The following is a 16,538-nucleotide window of genomic DNA, read 5'->3' on the forward strand; positions in this document are numbered from 1 at the left end:
TAGCTCTTTTTTCCAGCAACAGTACATACAGTCACACAAACATTCACACAGACACCCAAAAGAATACTCCCACTGAAGAACCCACCACAAATGACACAACAATGTCAAAGATTCTTCAAAACGTTTATTATGAAAGCCAAAAATCACTGCTCATCTACTCTGATAAATAATAATCCATGATTGGGAAGCTGAAAATCACTGGCTGAATACCATTGTTGGTAAACAAACAGGTTGATCACGCAAATGAGAATGCTAGCAAAATTCTTATTATTGCATGGAAACTTGCTTACAGTTGTTTTTAAGTTTAATGACAGTGGATTAGCTCAAAAACTTCTATTAATTTCCATACAAATTCTAAAACTGTAATTCACTTGCAGTTTATTGCAGATTTCTGTAATTTGTGAACAAAACAAAGTTAGCATCTGGTAGTGTTTCTGTTCATACAATACAGATCATAAATTACTGCTATAGTGTTTGTATTATGGCTCATCTTCCACTCTGCCTGTGGCTACGTGGCGTTGTGCTTATATTCTCTCCTTGTAGAGGCCGCTCCTATCTTGATGTCATTCTAAAGAGGGGTTCATCAGCATACTATTGGCTGATGGCTGACATTGTCTCACAGCCCTCCGTGTTCTTCCGTTGTTGATCATCATGCCGGCACTTATCGTTACACCAGAACATTCCTCTCCCCAAAGCAACAGCCCATTGTCATGTAGGGAGATCAACAACAGCAGGGGAGGCAGGAGTATGGATGCTTCAATGGACAGGAAGCTGTGACTGCAGGGGACGTCAAGCTTCCAGCCATACCTTGCCATCCGGCCCTCACTCTGTTGGAAATGTCCCCTGGAAAATGACCAGAAGGGTATGCGTTTACCTCCTGAGTCCAATAACCTGATGTAGAAGGCATCAGCTGTTGTGGTGTGTGTGGGTCGAGCTCCATCAGTAGGATGAGAGGAGGCGGATGCTCAGTCTCCATGGGGTCGCCCCGTGGTGTCGTGATGACGCCCTCTGGCAGCTCCTGTGGCCACAGTGTCCTCGGGATACACGAATCAGGGGGAAAGAGACACAGAAGGATCACTGTGCACATGACAGTGGTAAGTTGATTGTGATGTCAATGGTGCAATCCGTATGGACCTGAAATGAGATACATGCAAGCACCCCGTACCCACGATCCGCTGCCACTAAAAACCCTACAAAACACAATATCATGCAGTGCAAAGCGACACCTGTGATCTTCCTCGGGCACCGGATTCTGACGAGAGTGGAGCATGTGGAGTAGTGCCCAATGGCGACAAGTCGTGAGGCAATTCCGCCAGCAGTGGTCCATTTCGTGTGTGCAAACGATAGGAGGAGAGAAACAGCTGCAATGCTTGATCCCTGGTGTGTGTCGAGCGAAGTTTGGCCAACTGCTGCTTGAAGGTTCTGACAAAACATTCCAATTTTCTGTTTGACTGTGGATGGAATGGTGAACTAGTTAGATGCTGTATGCCATTGCGTTCACAGAATGTTTCACATTCATTTGACGTGAACTGGAACGGAGGGCTGTTGTCTGACTCTTATGATTTCAGGTAAACCTTCGAGGCAAAAAATAGAGGCTAACACCTGAATTGTGCTATGTGACATTGTCACATTCATTGGCACAGCAAAAGGAAACTTGCTATATGAGTCGACCACAATCAACCAATGAGTGTTCCAAAAAGGTCCCGCAAAGTCTATGTGTGCATGTTGCCATATTGATTGTGACTTAGGTCAAGCAGAGAATTTTTGTGGTGGAGCGGACTGATTTTCCACACATGCGTGACGCTGTGACATCATCTGTTCTATTTGGGTGTCCATACCCTGCCAAGTACCGTGTCGACACACTATTTCACATGAACAGTCCCCCATTGTCTTTGGTGAAATAACTGCAACGCTTCTGTTTGCAAAGCTGTAGGATCAACACACATGACTGTCCTCTGTCATTTTGTACAAGAATCACACCTTTCTGTATAGTGAGGCTATGTCAACATACAAACTATGAGCACACTACAGAGTTCTTTATGTTATGCAAGTAACGAGGCCAAGATGTGTGAATGTATGTAAGCAAAATGCTCAAATCTGAATCAGCTTCCATGTCCTGTACAACTTTCCTGTAGTTCAGTGGAAAAGATTGAAGCAGTTCAGAATCCTGGGCATCGATGTGACAACAAGGTGCAGCAGAAGTTTCAAAGTCTGAATCAGGGCCAATCAGAAGATGTGAAAGTGTGTTAGCATTATCATGTTGCACTGTCAGACACTACACAATCTTGTACTGGTATTTAGATAACAACAAAGCCCATCTTTGCAATTTTTGGGCAGTTCGTACAGGAATTGGTTTTGTCAGATGAAACAAGGCCTGCAAAGGCTTGTGATCCATACTAAGTAGAATTTTCTGCCATACAAATAGTGGTGGAATTTGGTGACACCTTACACAATAGCCAAAGCCTCTTTCTCAATTTGTGAATAGTTACACTGCGCTTTGGACAACACTTCTGATGTGAAAATGATAGGCCTGTCTATATCACCAATTCTGTGTGAAAGCATTGCACTGATTCCGTAAGATCAAGCGTCAACTTGCAGTACAACTGATTTGACAGGATCAAAGTGAACTAAGCATTGATCACTGAGCAATGCATCTTTCAGTTTTTGAAAAGTTTGTTGACACTTGTCTGTCCAAACAAAGGGAACATTCTTGTGACGCAAGAGTTCCAATGGAGCTGTGATTTGTGCAGCATTCAGTATGAACCAAATATAATAGTTCATTTTCCCTAAGACTGACTGCAATTCTGGGACATTGCAAGGAACTGGCAAATCTTGTATGGCTAAAAAATTTAACTGAAGGGGCTGTACACCTTAACTGTTTATGACATGGCCAGGATACTGCAGCTCAGGTTTAAAAAAAATCACACTTGTCCAGTCTACACTTTAGTCCTGCATCGGATAACACACAAAACAAAGCAGACAAATTTGTAATATGATTTTCAGGTGTATGACCTGCTACAACAATATTGTCCAATTAGTTTGAGTAGTTTGGCATTTGAGCAGTCAGCTGTTCCAAATACCATTCGAAAATGGCAGATGTGGAAGCACTGCCAAAAGGCAAACACAAATATTTAAACAAGCCCAAATGAGTATTCACTACACACACTTTTTGAGATTCTTCATCAAGCATTATTTGAAGAAATGTGTCGTACAAATCAGTTTTTGAGAAATAGCAACCAGTGCCTAATCTGTCCATGATGTCCTCTGGGCATGGCAAGGGGTAAATATCAATCACTGTTTGTGGGTTGACCATAGACTTACAGTCAACAGAGAGGTGAATGTGACCTGAAGGTTTGGGGAGCAAAACCAATGGACTTGCCCATTGGCTAGCTTGTATGGGCACAATATCTATGCTATCTTGCAATTCTTTAAGTTCAGCAGTGACATTCTCCTGTAACGCAATGGGAACAGGTCTGGCATGGCAATATTTGGGTTGAGCATTGTATTTAGAGTAATATGTGCAACAAAATTGTTAGCCTTACCTAAAACTTAAGGAAAGAGTTCTGGGAATTCTTTCAGCAAGCTAGCTACACTGTCTTTTGCATGGAATGCAGACACTGGCAACACATTGTTCTGAATGTGAAAGCCAAACAAATCAAAGGAATCAAGACCAAATATGTTCTCACAATTACATGATCGTAGCACTGTACAAGTTAATGTTTGCGTATGCGAGCGATACTTGGCAAGCAAAGTACATTTTTTGGAAAAGATACTGTCTTGTCCATTACAAGCTGTCAGCTGCATACTAGTTTTAGACAGACGTGGGGAGCTTAACATTTCATATTTGTGATGATTCAGCAATGTAACAGAGGCACCTGTGTCCAGTTGAAATTTCCCACAAATAAGCAAATAAACATAAAGTTTGTTGGACTGGATTAGCAGTGAAGAAACTGCTCGCTTACTGGCTTTGCTAATGCCTGTTGCAGATTTTGATTATACTGCATTAATAATGTGGGCCTTGTGACTAGATTTTTGTGAGTGGGCCAAATTCTTATGTTCTGTTGCAAACATATGGATTGTACATGCCCTTTCTCGCCACAGGCGTAACACTGTGCTTGTCAGGAGGGACAGTCTTGGAATTTGTGCAATGAATAACACCGAGGGCATGACTTAATTCTGTTCACCTGTGCAGCCACCTGATTAGCAAGCTGCTTATGTGGCGTGGAGAGATGTTTATGTGGCGTAGTGAGTGCAAACTGCTGCTGCCAAATGGGCCAGTCGCAAATGAGGGACTCAACCTGACAAATTGCTGGCTGCTCAAATTTATCGGCTGACAGGATACCTGAATCGTACTGATCTAGTATTTGCACTACTTGCTGAAATGATGGATCGGAATGTTTCAAAATCTGTTATCTGAGTTTGACATCAGTTACATTGTACATGATCGCAACTTAACATCTGAATATAAAGCACCAAAAGCACATTTGAATTTGCATTTCCTCATCATACTCTGCAAATCTGTTACCCACATGCAATAATTTTGTTCTGACTGTTTTTTACAATTAAATAATTGATACCTAGCTGCTATCACATTTGCTTGTTGGTCATAATAGTTAGTGAATCTACAACCTGATCGTATGAAGGTTCACTCGGAGTGGCACCAGGAAATAACTTCTGAGTGTCCATTGCACTTCCTACTGTGGACAATAAATATGGGAGCTTCACAGTATCTGGTACATTGTGAGTAATTATATGGGCTTCAAACTGTTGCAACCACTCGAGCCATTCCTCTTCTTGCTCATGAAACTGCCAAACAGCCATTACAGCACTTGGAGCTGCTGTAGGTGTTGCTTGTGCTGCATTAGTAGTTTGGTTCACCAGGAGCTACTGTACCATGTTTAGCAGTGAGGATATTTGCTGGCTCTGCTGAAACATCTGCATTAGCTGCATTGCATCTAATGCTGGCAGCTGTGGCACCTGAGCAGGTGGTAGGGTATGTGGGGTGGGCATGTTGGAAGAGACAAATGCAATAAACAGAGAAGGCAAGCAAGAAAAATGAGTACACCCACCTGAAAACACTGATTATCAAAAATGTGATAAGAGACTGTTAAAGCAAGTAAACACCCTTGCAAAGGAAAGACAAAGAGAATTAAGGCATCAGCAAAACACAAAAGAAAATTCAGTGGCTTTGAGGCACATGGTGTTTGAATCGTCGTCGTCAATATTGTGTTCTGCCCTCTTGTCCAGTGTAGGGTGCCTAAGAATTGTTTTCTCAGATCGATAGACAACAATTCAGGCATATCGTATTAATGGAGTTTATTACAGTAAGTTAAATTGACAATACTTAACTTTGTGTATTCACAAAGGTGTGTCACAAGCAATTGGCGACATGCATATGATCAATGTCCTTTAGTATATACAATTTCAATGCATGCAAAACAGTACAATTCATAAGTCATTTGTACGATGGCTTGTCTTCCACTCCAGCTAGGTGGCGAGACACTTATGTTCTCTTCGTGTAGAGGCCGCTCCTGTCTTGGTGTCAATCTAGAGAGGGGTCGTCAGCATACTACTGGCTGACGTCATCTCACAGCCCTCTCTGCTCTTCCATTTGATCGTCATTGTTATGCCGAAACAGGATCATGTCATGAAATGCTGATACAGCATCTTGGAATGACTCATGTTGCTGCCAAGTTCGTCCCACAGATCATGAGTCAAGACCAGAAAGACCTTCACCTTGCAATCTGTGAAGAGCTTTTGGATTGCACAAATGAGAACATGTTCCTTTAGCGAATCATAACTGATGATGAGACAGTCTATGGTTATGATGTTGAGGCCAAGGTTCAGTCGTCGCAATGGGTCAGGAAAGGTTCACCAAGACCCAAAAAAGCTCATCATGTCAGGTCAAATGTCAAAGCCTTGCTGATAGTTTTCTTTGAGTTTGAAGGATCATCATGAATTCATACCACAGGTACATGTTGTGATGTCAATGAGGAAAGGTGAGAAGGAAATGAGAAAATGTGAGAAGGAAACGGCCCGAAATGTGGCGAGACAATTCACGGCTCCTGCATTATGTAAATGCACCCGTACATTCATCCCTGTTGGTGCGTGACTCTTGCACAAAAAACGAAATAACTGTGCTGCCTCATCCACTGTACTCTCCCTGTGGACCTTTTTTTATTTCCAAAGCTGAAAACCCCATTGAAAGGATGATGATTTGCAGTGATGGACAAGATAAAAGAGGTGTACCAAGACTGCTTCCAGATGTGGAAATAGTGATGGGAGCGGTGTATCAATTGTGGAGGAGAATATTTTGTAGGAAGCTATCCACAATAAGTAAAAGGTTACTGTAGAAAAATTTTGTGGACAAAGTTCCAGATTTTTTTGAACAGACCTCATCTATCTAGCCCGCTACAAATTGCAAAGAAGTAATGAATATCATTTGGTCTTTGAAATCCTTTAGCTTTACGACGCATGAAGACTGCAGTATTAATGCATTAAAATGTGTAGACAAAATGATAATGTAATAGAATCAGGCACCTTCCCAGCGAGACTAAAAATAGCTCAGGTAACACCAACCTTTAAAAAAAAGGTGTTGTTGTTGTCTCCAGTCCTAAGACTGTGCAAGCTTCTTCATCTCCAAGTACCTACTGCAACCTACATCCTTCTGAACCTGTTTTGTGTATTCATGACTTGGTCTCCCTCTATGATTTTTACTCTCCATGCTGCCCTCCAGTACTAAATTGGTGCTCCCTTGATGCCTCAGAATATGCACTACCAACCAATCCCTTCTTCTATTTAAGTTGTGCGACAAGTTTCTCTTCTCCCCAATTCTATTCAGGACCACCGCATTAGTTACATGCTCTACCCATCTAATCTTCAGCATTCTTCTGTAGCACCACATTTCGAAAGCTTCTATTCTTTTCTTGTCTTAACTATTTATCGTCCATGTTTCACTTCCGTACATGGCTACGATCCATACAAATACTTTCAGAAAAGATTTCCTGACATTTAAACCTATACTCAATGTTAACAAACTTCTCTTCTTCAGAAACGCTTTCCTTACCATTGCCAGTCTACATTTTATATCCTCTCTACTTTGACCAGTATCAATTATTTTGCTCCCCAAATAGCAAAACTCATTTACTACTTTAAGCTTCTCATTTCCTAATCTAATTCCCGCAGCATCACCTGATTTAATTTGACTATATTCCATTATCCTTGTTTTGCTTTGTTGATGTTCATCTTATATCCTCCTTTCAAGACACTGCCCATTCCGTTCAGCTGCTCTACTAGGTCTTTTGGTGTCTCTGACAATATCACTGGCAAACCTCAAAGTTTTTGTTTCTTTTCCATGGATTTTAATTCCTAATCCAAATTTTTCTTTTGTTTCCTTTACTGCTTGCTCAATATATAGATTGAATAACATCGGGGATAGACTACAACCCTGTCTCACTCCCTTCCCAACCACTGCTTCCAATTTGTGCCCCTCAACTCTTGTAACTGCCATTTGGTTTCTGTACTAATTGTAAATAGCCTTTTGCTCCCTGTATTTTACACCTGCCACCTTCAGAATGTGAAAGAGAGTATTCCAGTCAACAGTGTCCAAAGCTTTCTGTAAGTCTACAAACGCCGGAAACATAGGTTTGCCTTTCCTTAATCTATCTTCTGAGATAAGTCATAGGGTCAGTATTGCTTCACGTGTTCCACGATTTAGATGGAATCCAAACTGATCTTCCCCAAGGTTGGCTTCTGCCAGTTTTTCCATTCGTCTATAAAGAATTCATGTTAGTATTTTGCAGCTGTGACTTATTAAACTGATAGTTCGATAATTTTCACATCTGTCAACACCTGTTTTCTTTGGGTTTGGAATTATTATATTATTCTTGAAGTCTGAGGGAATTTCGCCTGCCTCGTACATCTTGCTCACCACATGGTAGAGTTTTGTCAGGACTGGCTCTCCCAAGGCTGTCAGTAGATCTAATGGAATGTTGTCTACTCCCGGGGCCTTGTTTTGTCATAGATCTTTGAGTGCTCTGTCAAACTTTTCATTCAGTATTATATCTCCCATTTCATCCTCACCTACATCCTCTTTCGACTCCACTGAGCTCTTTATATTCGTACAGTGGTTCTCTTTCCTCCGAAGGTCTCTTTAATTCTCCTGTAGGCAGTATCTATCTTACCCCTTGTGATATATGCCTCTACATTCTTACATTTATCCTCTAGCCGTCCCTGCTTGCCATTTTGCATTTCCTGTTGATCTTGCTTTTGAGACGTTTGTATTCAAATGGTTCAAATGGCTCTGAGCACTATGGGACTTAACATCTATGGTCACAAGTCCCCTAGAACTTAGTACTACTTAAACCTAACTAACCTAAGGACATCACACACATCCATGCCCGAGGCAGGATTCGAACCTGCGACAGTAGCAGTCACACGGTTCCGGACTGAACGCCTTAAGTGCGAGATTTGTATTCCTTTTTGCCTGCTTCATTTACTGCATTTTTATATTTTCTCCTTTTGTTAATTAAATTCAGTATTTCTTCTGTTACCCAAGAATTTATACTAGCCCTCTTCTTTTTACCTACTTGATCCTCTGCTGCCTTCACTATTTTATCTCTCAAAAGCTACCCATTCTTCTTCCTCTGTATTTCTTTCCCCCGTTCTTGTCAATCGTTCTCTAATGCTCTCTCTGAAACTCTCTACAATCTCTGTTTCTTTCAGTTTATCCAGGTCCCATCTCCTTCAATTCCTACCTTTCTGCAGTTACTTCAGTCTTAGTCTACAGTTTAGTCTGGTACCTTCAACCCCCACAAACCAACCAACCTGTCTACAGTCCATAACCAATAAATTGTGGTCAGAGTCCACATCTGCCCAAGGAAATGTCTTACAATTTAAGACCTGGCACCTAAATCTCTTGTCTTACTATTATATAATCTATCTGAAACCTTCCAGTGTCTCCAGGCCTCTTCCATATATACAACCTTCTTTCATGGTCCTTAAACCACGTTTTAGCTATGATTAAGTTATGCTCTGTGCAAAATTCTACCAGGCAGCTTCCTCTTTCATTCCTTACCCCCATACCATATCCACCTACTACTTTTCCTTCTCTTCCTTTTCCTACTATCGAATTCCAATCCCCCATGACTATTAATTTTTCGACTCCCTTCACTATCTGAATAATTTCTTTTATCTCATCATGCATTTCTTCAATCTCTCTATCATCTGTGGACGTAGTTGGTATATATACTTGTACTACTGTGGTAGGCGTGGGCTTCGTGTCGATATTGGCTACAATAATGCATTCACTATGCTGTTCACAGTAGTTTACCTTCGTTCCTATTTTTTTTAATTGATTATTAAATCTACTCGTGCATTACACCTATTTAATTTTGTATTTATAACCCTGTATTCACCTGAGCAGAAGTCTTGTGCCTCCTGCCATCGAACTACACTAATTCCCTCTATATCTAACTTTAATCTGTCCATCTGAATGGGGGACTATTTTACCTCCAGAGTGTTTTACCCAAGAGGACACTATCATCATTTTGCCATACAGTAAATCTGCAACCCCTTGGGAAACATTACAGCTGTGGGTGACAAATACAAAATTGAAAATGATAATCCAAGCTTAATACTCACTGTTTCTTCAAAATTATTTAAAAAGTCATGTATAACAGTATTAAGTTTTCACAGCAAACCCAACCTAATGTTTGAAAATCAATATATATCAATGCCCGTCAGCAGCTGAAAGTATGAAATTAATTCTAATTTCATCTCCATGAAAAGGGTCTATAATATGCAGGATTAAACTTGTCTTTTAAACTCTGAAAAAGTAACACATCTGTTTAGGTAAGGATTGGTGCTGGCTTGAGAAGTTACTGTTTCTTGTTCCTTTTTTTCAAAGTAAATGCACTGCACAGTGCACTATTTAAAAAACTTTTGGGTTATAAAAATCATACATAATCCTTTTTCAAAATGAATTAATATTTTTAAATTATAAAACAAAACAATAAAAAAGGTGTCATTAGATAAATTTTTGTCATTACAGGAGTGTGAAGTATCAGTTCATACATGCAAAGATGCTCAAAGAAGAGAGACTGCAGAAAATCATTGGATGTTTGGAATTCAGAAGCCAGATGACATGAAAGTGGCATGTTCAGAAGCTCCATCAACAACTGTTGATCAGCCAAAGGGTGAAAGTCAGCAGCCAGATCCTGAAGAATGACAGAGTCAAATATTTTCATTACTTCTGTGAAACAATTGGTTGTTTTGTATCCTTCATATTTGTATTGTGGCTCTGTAGAGAGAAATTTTTAAATATTGTTTATAAAAGGGCTAAGTTGTACAGGCAGTAGTTGTGTTGGTTACATATGTGCCTTACATGATTTTGCAGCACAATTTAAATACTTTCGGTCAAAAGAGACTGCTCACGGTAAAGCAGAGCTGTTGAGTTGGTAGGCGTACACAAAGAAAGAAAGCTTGCTAGTTTTCAGTGTTATCCTTTGATGAACTATAGTGAAATACACAAACACACTCACACAAACACATACACATGCCTATGCTCCTACATGGTACTGGCTAGACTAACAGTGCCAATGCTGTTCTGCAGCAAGTGTACTGGGTGTGGCAGAGGCAGTGTCATGTGCGGTGGGTAGAGGGAGAGGCAAGCAGGAGGCCGGGGGAGAGACTGTGCTTGAGTGTCTAGCAGCACAGAAGGAGGCTCCTGTTTGCCAGCTGGGAATGCAGGAGGGAGAGGTGGCAAGTGTATGGGCTTTCATAATTGTAGTGGCCAGTTGGAAGAGGCACATGGTGCGGGCGACCTGGTGATGTGAATTTGGAGGGAATGAGCAGATGGAGGAAGGGGAAACTGTTGGGTGGAGGGTTTGGGGACAGTGGGTTACCTAAGATTGAGACCACAATGATTATAGGGTCGAGGTTGTGTTGTAACGATAACTCCCACCTGCATAGCCCAGAGAAGCTGGTGGCAGAGGGAAGGATCCAGAAGGCTTGGTTTGTGAAGGAGCCTTTGAAGTTGAGCATGTTGTGCTCAGCTGCATAATGTGCCACTGGGTGGTCAACTTTGTTCTTGACAACAGTCTGGCAGTGGCCATTCATCCCCATGGACATCTGGGTGATAGTCACACCAGTGTAAAATGCTGTACAGTGTTTGCAGCAGAGTTGGTAAATGACATGGCTGCTTTCACAGGGTGCCCGACCTCTGATGGGGTTGCCTTGATCTGCCATGGGGTATGATTCCTACGTCAAGTCATTATGCTGGGAGTGGGATTGCCATAGGGATGGACTAGAATGTTGTGTAGGTTGAGTGGGTAACGGAACACCACTTTAGGAGGGTGAGATGGGTCTGTGGTAGGATGTTCCTCATATTGGGGAATGGCAAAAGGTAATGAAAGCCCTGACCCCTTGGCTGTTCCAGTCCAAGGGGGTAATGGGTGATAAGGGGGGCACTCCTTTGTAGCTGATTGTTGGGGTAGTGGGAGGATATGGCACAGGAAATCTGTTTGTGGAGTAGGTTTTGGGGAGCTGTCGCCTGTTAGTGAGGTCTTCATCATACTGGGCTAGGGAGTTCTCATTGCTGCAGGAACATTGTCCATTGGTGGCTGGAGGGGGGGGGGGATTGATGTAGAAGGGATGGCAGCTGTACTATAACTGAAATGGACATCCCAAGATCCTCCCCACCCCTCCTGAAGTAATGTTCTGTCACCTGTCCAATCTACATGACATCGTAGTCCATCCCTAAACCAGCCCCACTCCCAACACCTTGACACAGAAATCACATCTCTGTGGCAGACCAAGGTGCAAGATCTGCTGGGACACCAGCCCGCCATTTCCTACTCCAGTCCTGTTGCAGGCTAGCCACTTGTGAAAGCAGCCATGTCATTTACCAACTCTGCTGTAAACACTGCACAGCCATACCAAATGTTGGTATAACTAACAAATGTTGGTATGACCATCAAACTGTTGTCAAGAACAAGCTTGACCACCTGAGGCAGAACATGGAGCTGAGCACAAGAGACTCAACTTCAATGGCTGCTTCACAACCCAAGCCATCTATATAGTTCCCTCAACCAACAGCTTCTCTGAACTACACAGACGGGAGTGGTTCTTAAAAATTATCCTCTGCTTCTGTAATCATCCTGGTCTCAATCTCAGGGAACTTATTGTCCCCACACCCTCCACCCAGCAGTTTCCCCTCCTTCATCCTGTCATTCCCTCCCAATTCGTGTCTCCAGATCACCTTCAGCATGTGCCTCTTTTCATCGGCCACTATAATCATGCCAGTCCATATACATGCCATCCTTCCCTCCTGCACTCCTAGCAGCCAAACCAGGCACCACCCTACAAACCCCTAGCCACCTACCCCCAATCTCTCTTCTTGCCTCCTACCTCCCTCTCCCTCTACCCACCCCATCTAACACTATCCTAACCACAACCACTCCATCTGCTGAAAAATAGCATTGTGGCAATGTCAGTCTAACAATGTAGGCATGTGTGTGTGTCTGTGTTTGTGTGTGTGAGTGAAAGGATGACTCCAAAAGCTGTCAAGTTTTCCTTCTTTGTGTGTGCCTATCGACAACTCATTGCTTATGCTTTTCAGCGAGTGCTCTCCTTTAATCCTACAGTATTCACATTCCACAAGCACTTTCCTACTACATTAGCAGAAATATTACTTTTCATGCATAATGTGTATTTAAAGAGGTAATGAAATACTAATGTGTGGTTATAAAGGTGAGTAACAAACTATTGTTGTCATTATTGTGCAAGCCACAACCCAGTTCACATTTATACATGGTCTGTGCTTCAAAACATTTTATGCTGTATTTTACATATTAACTGGCTGCTTTGCAGGTGTTTCAGTAGTCCATAAGTGATCATCACTGTTTTTTATACTTTTAATGGATGCTAAGAAGGATTTAATTAAACTGTTGACTTACAGGCAAATAACCAATAAGCATTTGAAAATGAGACAGTGACTGGCAAAAATTTTGCAATTATGTCTTCATAATTGGAAGTAGACTGATGCTTGCTATCAAGGAAAATAAGACTCTGGAATAACACAAATGGTCGGCTAAATAGTGCAAATCCAATTGTCCTTAAGTGCAATGAAAATTAACAGAAGAACGGACAAAAATGTCATTGGATTTCTTGGTGAACACCTTCATTTCCAAAGTGGTACAATGAAAAATATAATGAAAGAGACGCTTTAAAACAGAAAAAGTAACAAAAGGGCTTTTTGGTACTTTGCACAAAAGACTTAATCAGCAAGACCAAATGCTTGGTATAATGAAAAGGTTGAAAAGTAGAAATATTTGAATGGGATGTAAAAAAGAATGCTTGTCTACAAATGTTTCAGAGATGTCAAAAAAAAAAAAAGGGTTGAAAAGTAACAATTGTAAAATTATGTTTTCTTACAGAATTGAAAGCGAAGAGAAGTCCTGAAGCAATAATTTAGACATTGCCTCCTCATTGTTAACATTTTCATGACACATAAAAGAAAAAACTAAAGTGTTAATTATTGTTGTTGTTGAGGTCTTCAGTTCTGAGACTGGTTTGATGCAGCTCTCCATGCTACTCTATCCTGTGCAAGCTTCTTCATCTCCCAGTACCTACTGCAGCCTACATCCTTCTGAATCTGCTTAATGTATTCATCTCTTGGTCTCCCTCTATGATTTTTATCCTCCATGCTGTCCTCCAGTACTAATTTGGTGATCCCTTGATGCCTCAGAATCTGTCCTACAAACCGTTCCCTTCTTCTAGTCAACTTGTGCCACGAATTTCTCTTGTCTCCAAATCTATTCAGTACATCCTCATTAGTTATGTGAACTACCCATCTAATCTTCAGCTTTCTTCTGTAACACCACATGTCGTCTAAACTATTTATCGTCCATGTTTCACTTCCATAGATGGCTACACTCCATACAAATACTTTCAGAAATGACTTCCTGACACTTAAATCAATACTCAATGTTAACAAATTTCCTTGCCATTGCCAGTCTACATTTTATATCCTCTCTACCATCATCAGTTATTTTGCTCACCAAATAGCAAAACTCCTTTATTACTTTAAGTGTCTCATTTCGTAATCTAATTCCCTCAGCATCACCCAACTTAATTAGACTACATTCCATTATCCTCGTTATGATTTTGTCGATGTTCATCTTATACCCTCCTTTCAAGCACTGTCCATTCCATTCAACTGCTCTTCTATGTCCTTTGCTATCTCTGACAGAATTACTTCATCAGCGAATCTCAAAGTTTTGTATTTCTTCTCCATGGATTTTAATACCTACTCCGAACTTTTCTTTTGTTTCCCTTACTGTGTGCTCAATACACAGATTGAATAGCGTCAGGGAGAGGCTACAACCCTGTCTCACTCCCTTCCCAACCACTGCTTTCCTTTCATGTCCCTCGACTCTTATAACTGCCATCTGCTTTCTGTAAAAATTGTAAATATCTTTTTGCTCCCTTTATTTTACCCCTGTCACCTTCAGAATTTGAAAGAGAGTATTCCAGTCAACATTATCTAAAGCTTTCCGTAAGTCTACAAATGCTAGAAACGTAGGTTTTCCTTTCCTTAATCTTTCTTCTAACATAAGTTGTAGGATCAGTATTGCATCACATGTTCCAACATTTCTATGGAATCCAAACTGCTCTTCTGCGAGGCCTGCTTCTACCAGTTTTTCCATTCATCTGTAAAGAATTTGTGTTAGGGTTTTACAGCTGTTAATTATGAAACAGATAGTTCAGTAATTTTCATATCTGTCAACACCTGCTTTCTTTGGGATTGGAATTATTATATTATTCTTGAAGTCTGAGGGAATTTTGCCTGTCTCATACATCTTGCTCACCTGATGGTTATTATTATTATTTCTTTCCTTTCTCAGATGTTATGTCTGGTTAAAAATGGAAAGTGACGCATAACCTGATCAAGCGTGACTTCCTTTTAACTGTACGGTATATGTTACACTGCATTTAGGAACTTTTGGGTAATTGAACATGTATCAATAATTACAGATTTCTTTAGTTGTATATATACGTTTGGATGTAGCTGTATTGCGTTGATGTACTGGTAGATATTGTGTGGTATGACTCCTATAGTTGATAGAATAATTTGTATAATGTCAACTTTATCCTGATACCACATGCCCTTGACTTCCTGAGCCAGTTGGATGTATTTTTCAATTTTTTCTCCTGTTTTCTTCTGTATTTTTGTTGTATTGGGTATGGATATTTCGATTAGTTTTGTTAATTTCTTCTTTTTATTGGTGAGTATGATGTCAGGTTTGTTATGTGGTGTTGATTTATCTGTTATAATGATTCTGTTCCAGTATAATTTGTATTCATCATTCTCCAGTACATTTTGTGGTGCATACTTGTATGTGGGAATGTGTTGTTGTGCTAGTTTATGTTATATGGCAAGTTGTTGATGTATTATTTTTGCTACATTGTTATGTCTTATGAGGTATTCTGTATTTGCTAGTATTGTGCATCTGCTTGTGATGTGATCTACTGTTTCTATTTGTTGTTTGCAAAGTCTGCATTTATCTGTTGTGGTATTGGGATTTTTAATAATATGCTTGCTGTAATATCTGGTGTTTATTGTTTGATCCTGTATTGCAATCATGAATCCTTCCATCTCATTGTATATATTCCCTTTTCTTAGCTATGTGTTGGATGCGTCTTGATCGATGTGTGGCTGTGTTAGATGATAGGGGTGCTTGCCATGTAGTGTTTCCTGTTTCCAGTTTACTTTCTTCATATCTGTTGATGTTATGTGATCTAAAGGGTTGCAGAAGTGGTTATGAAATTGCAATGGTGTAGCCGATGTATTTATATGATTGATTGCTTTGTGTATTTTGCTAGTTTCTGCTCGTTTTATAAAGAATTTTCTTAAATTTTCTACCTGTCCATAATGTAGGTTTTTTATGTCAATAAATCCCCTTCCTCCTTCCTTTCTGCTTAATGTGAATCTTTCTGTTGCTGAATGTATGTGATTTTTTTCTATATTTGTGGCATTGTGATCGTGTAAGTGTATTGAGTGCTTCTAGATCTGTGTTACTCCATTTCACTACTCCAAATGAGTAGGTCAATATTAGTATAGCATAATTATTTACAGCTTTTGTCTTGTTTCTTGCTGGCAATTCTGTTTTCAGTGTTTTTCTTAGTCTTTGTCTATATTTTTCTTTTAGTTCTTCTTTAATATTTGTGTTATCTATTCATATTTTTTGTCTGTATCCTAGATATTTATAAGCATCTGTTTTTTCCATCACTTCCTATGCAGTCACTGTGGTTATCCAATATGTAATCTTCTGCTTTAGTGTGTTTTCCCTTGACTATGCTATTTTTCTTACATTTGTCTGTTCCAAAAGCCATATTTATATCATTGCTGAACACTTCTGTTATCTTTAGTAATTGGTTGAGTTGTTGATTTGTTGCTGCCAGTAGTTTTAGATCATCCATGTATAGCAAATGTGTGGTTTTGTGTTGGTATGTTCCAGTAATATTATATCCATAAT

General features: G+C 40.3%; 1 protein-coding gene across 5 annotated transcripts in view; it reads left to right on the top strand.

Annotated features, from left to right (window-relative positions):
* The window catches only part of LOC126273199 (cilia- and flagella-associated protein 161-like), a 376,598-nt gene that overhangs the window by 321,831 nt on the left and 38,229 nt on the right, over positions 1–16,538 (top strand). For 3 of the 5 annotated variants that reach the window (XM_049976743.1, XM_049976742.1, XM_049976739.1), the window contains one exon: positions 10,052–11,631. In XM_049976743.1, coding sequence (XP_049832700.1) covers positions 10,052–10,228 — 177 coding nt within the window. In that variant the 3' untranslated portion in view covers positions 10,229–11,631. Of the gene's footprint in view, positions 1–10,051; positions 11,632–16,538 lie in introns of those variants that run through there. The other 2 variants (XM_049976740.1, XM_049976741.1) reach the window with 1 other exon arrangement.

This window comes from Schistocerca gregaria, chromosome 5 (assembly GCF_023897955.1).
Source record: "Schistocerca gregaria isolate iqSchGreg1 chromosome 5, iqSchGreg1.2, whole genome shotgun sequence".
Taxonomy (NCBI): Eukaryota; Metazoa; Arthropoda; class Insecta; order Orthoptera; family Acrididae; genus Schistocerca; species Schistocerca gregaria.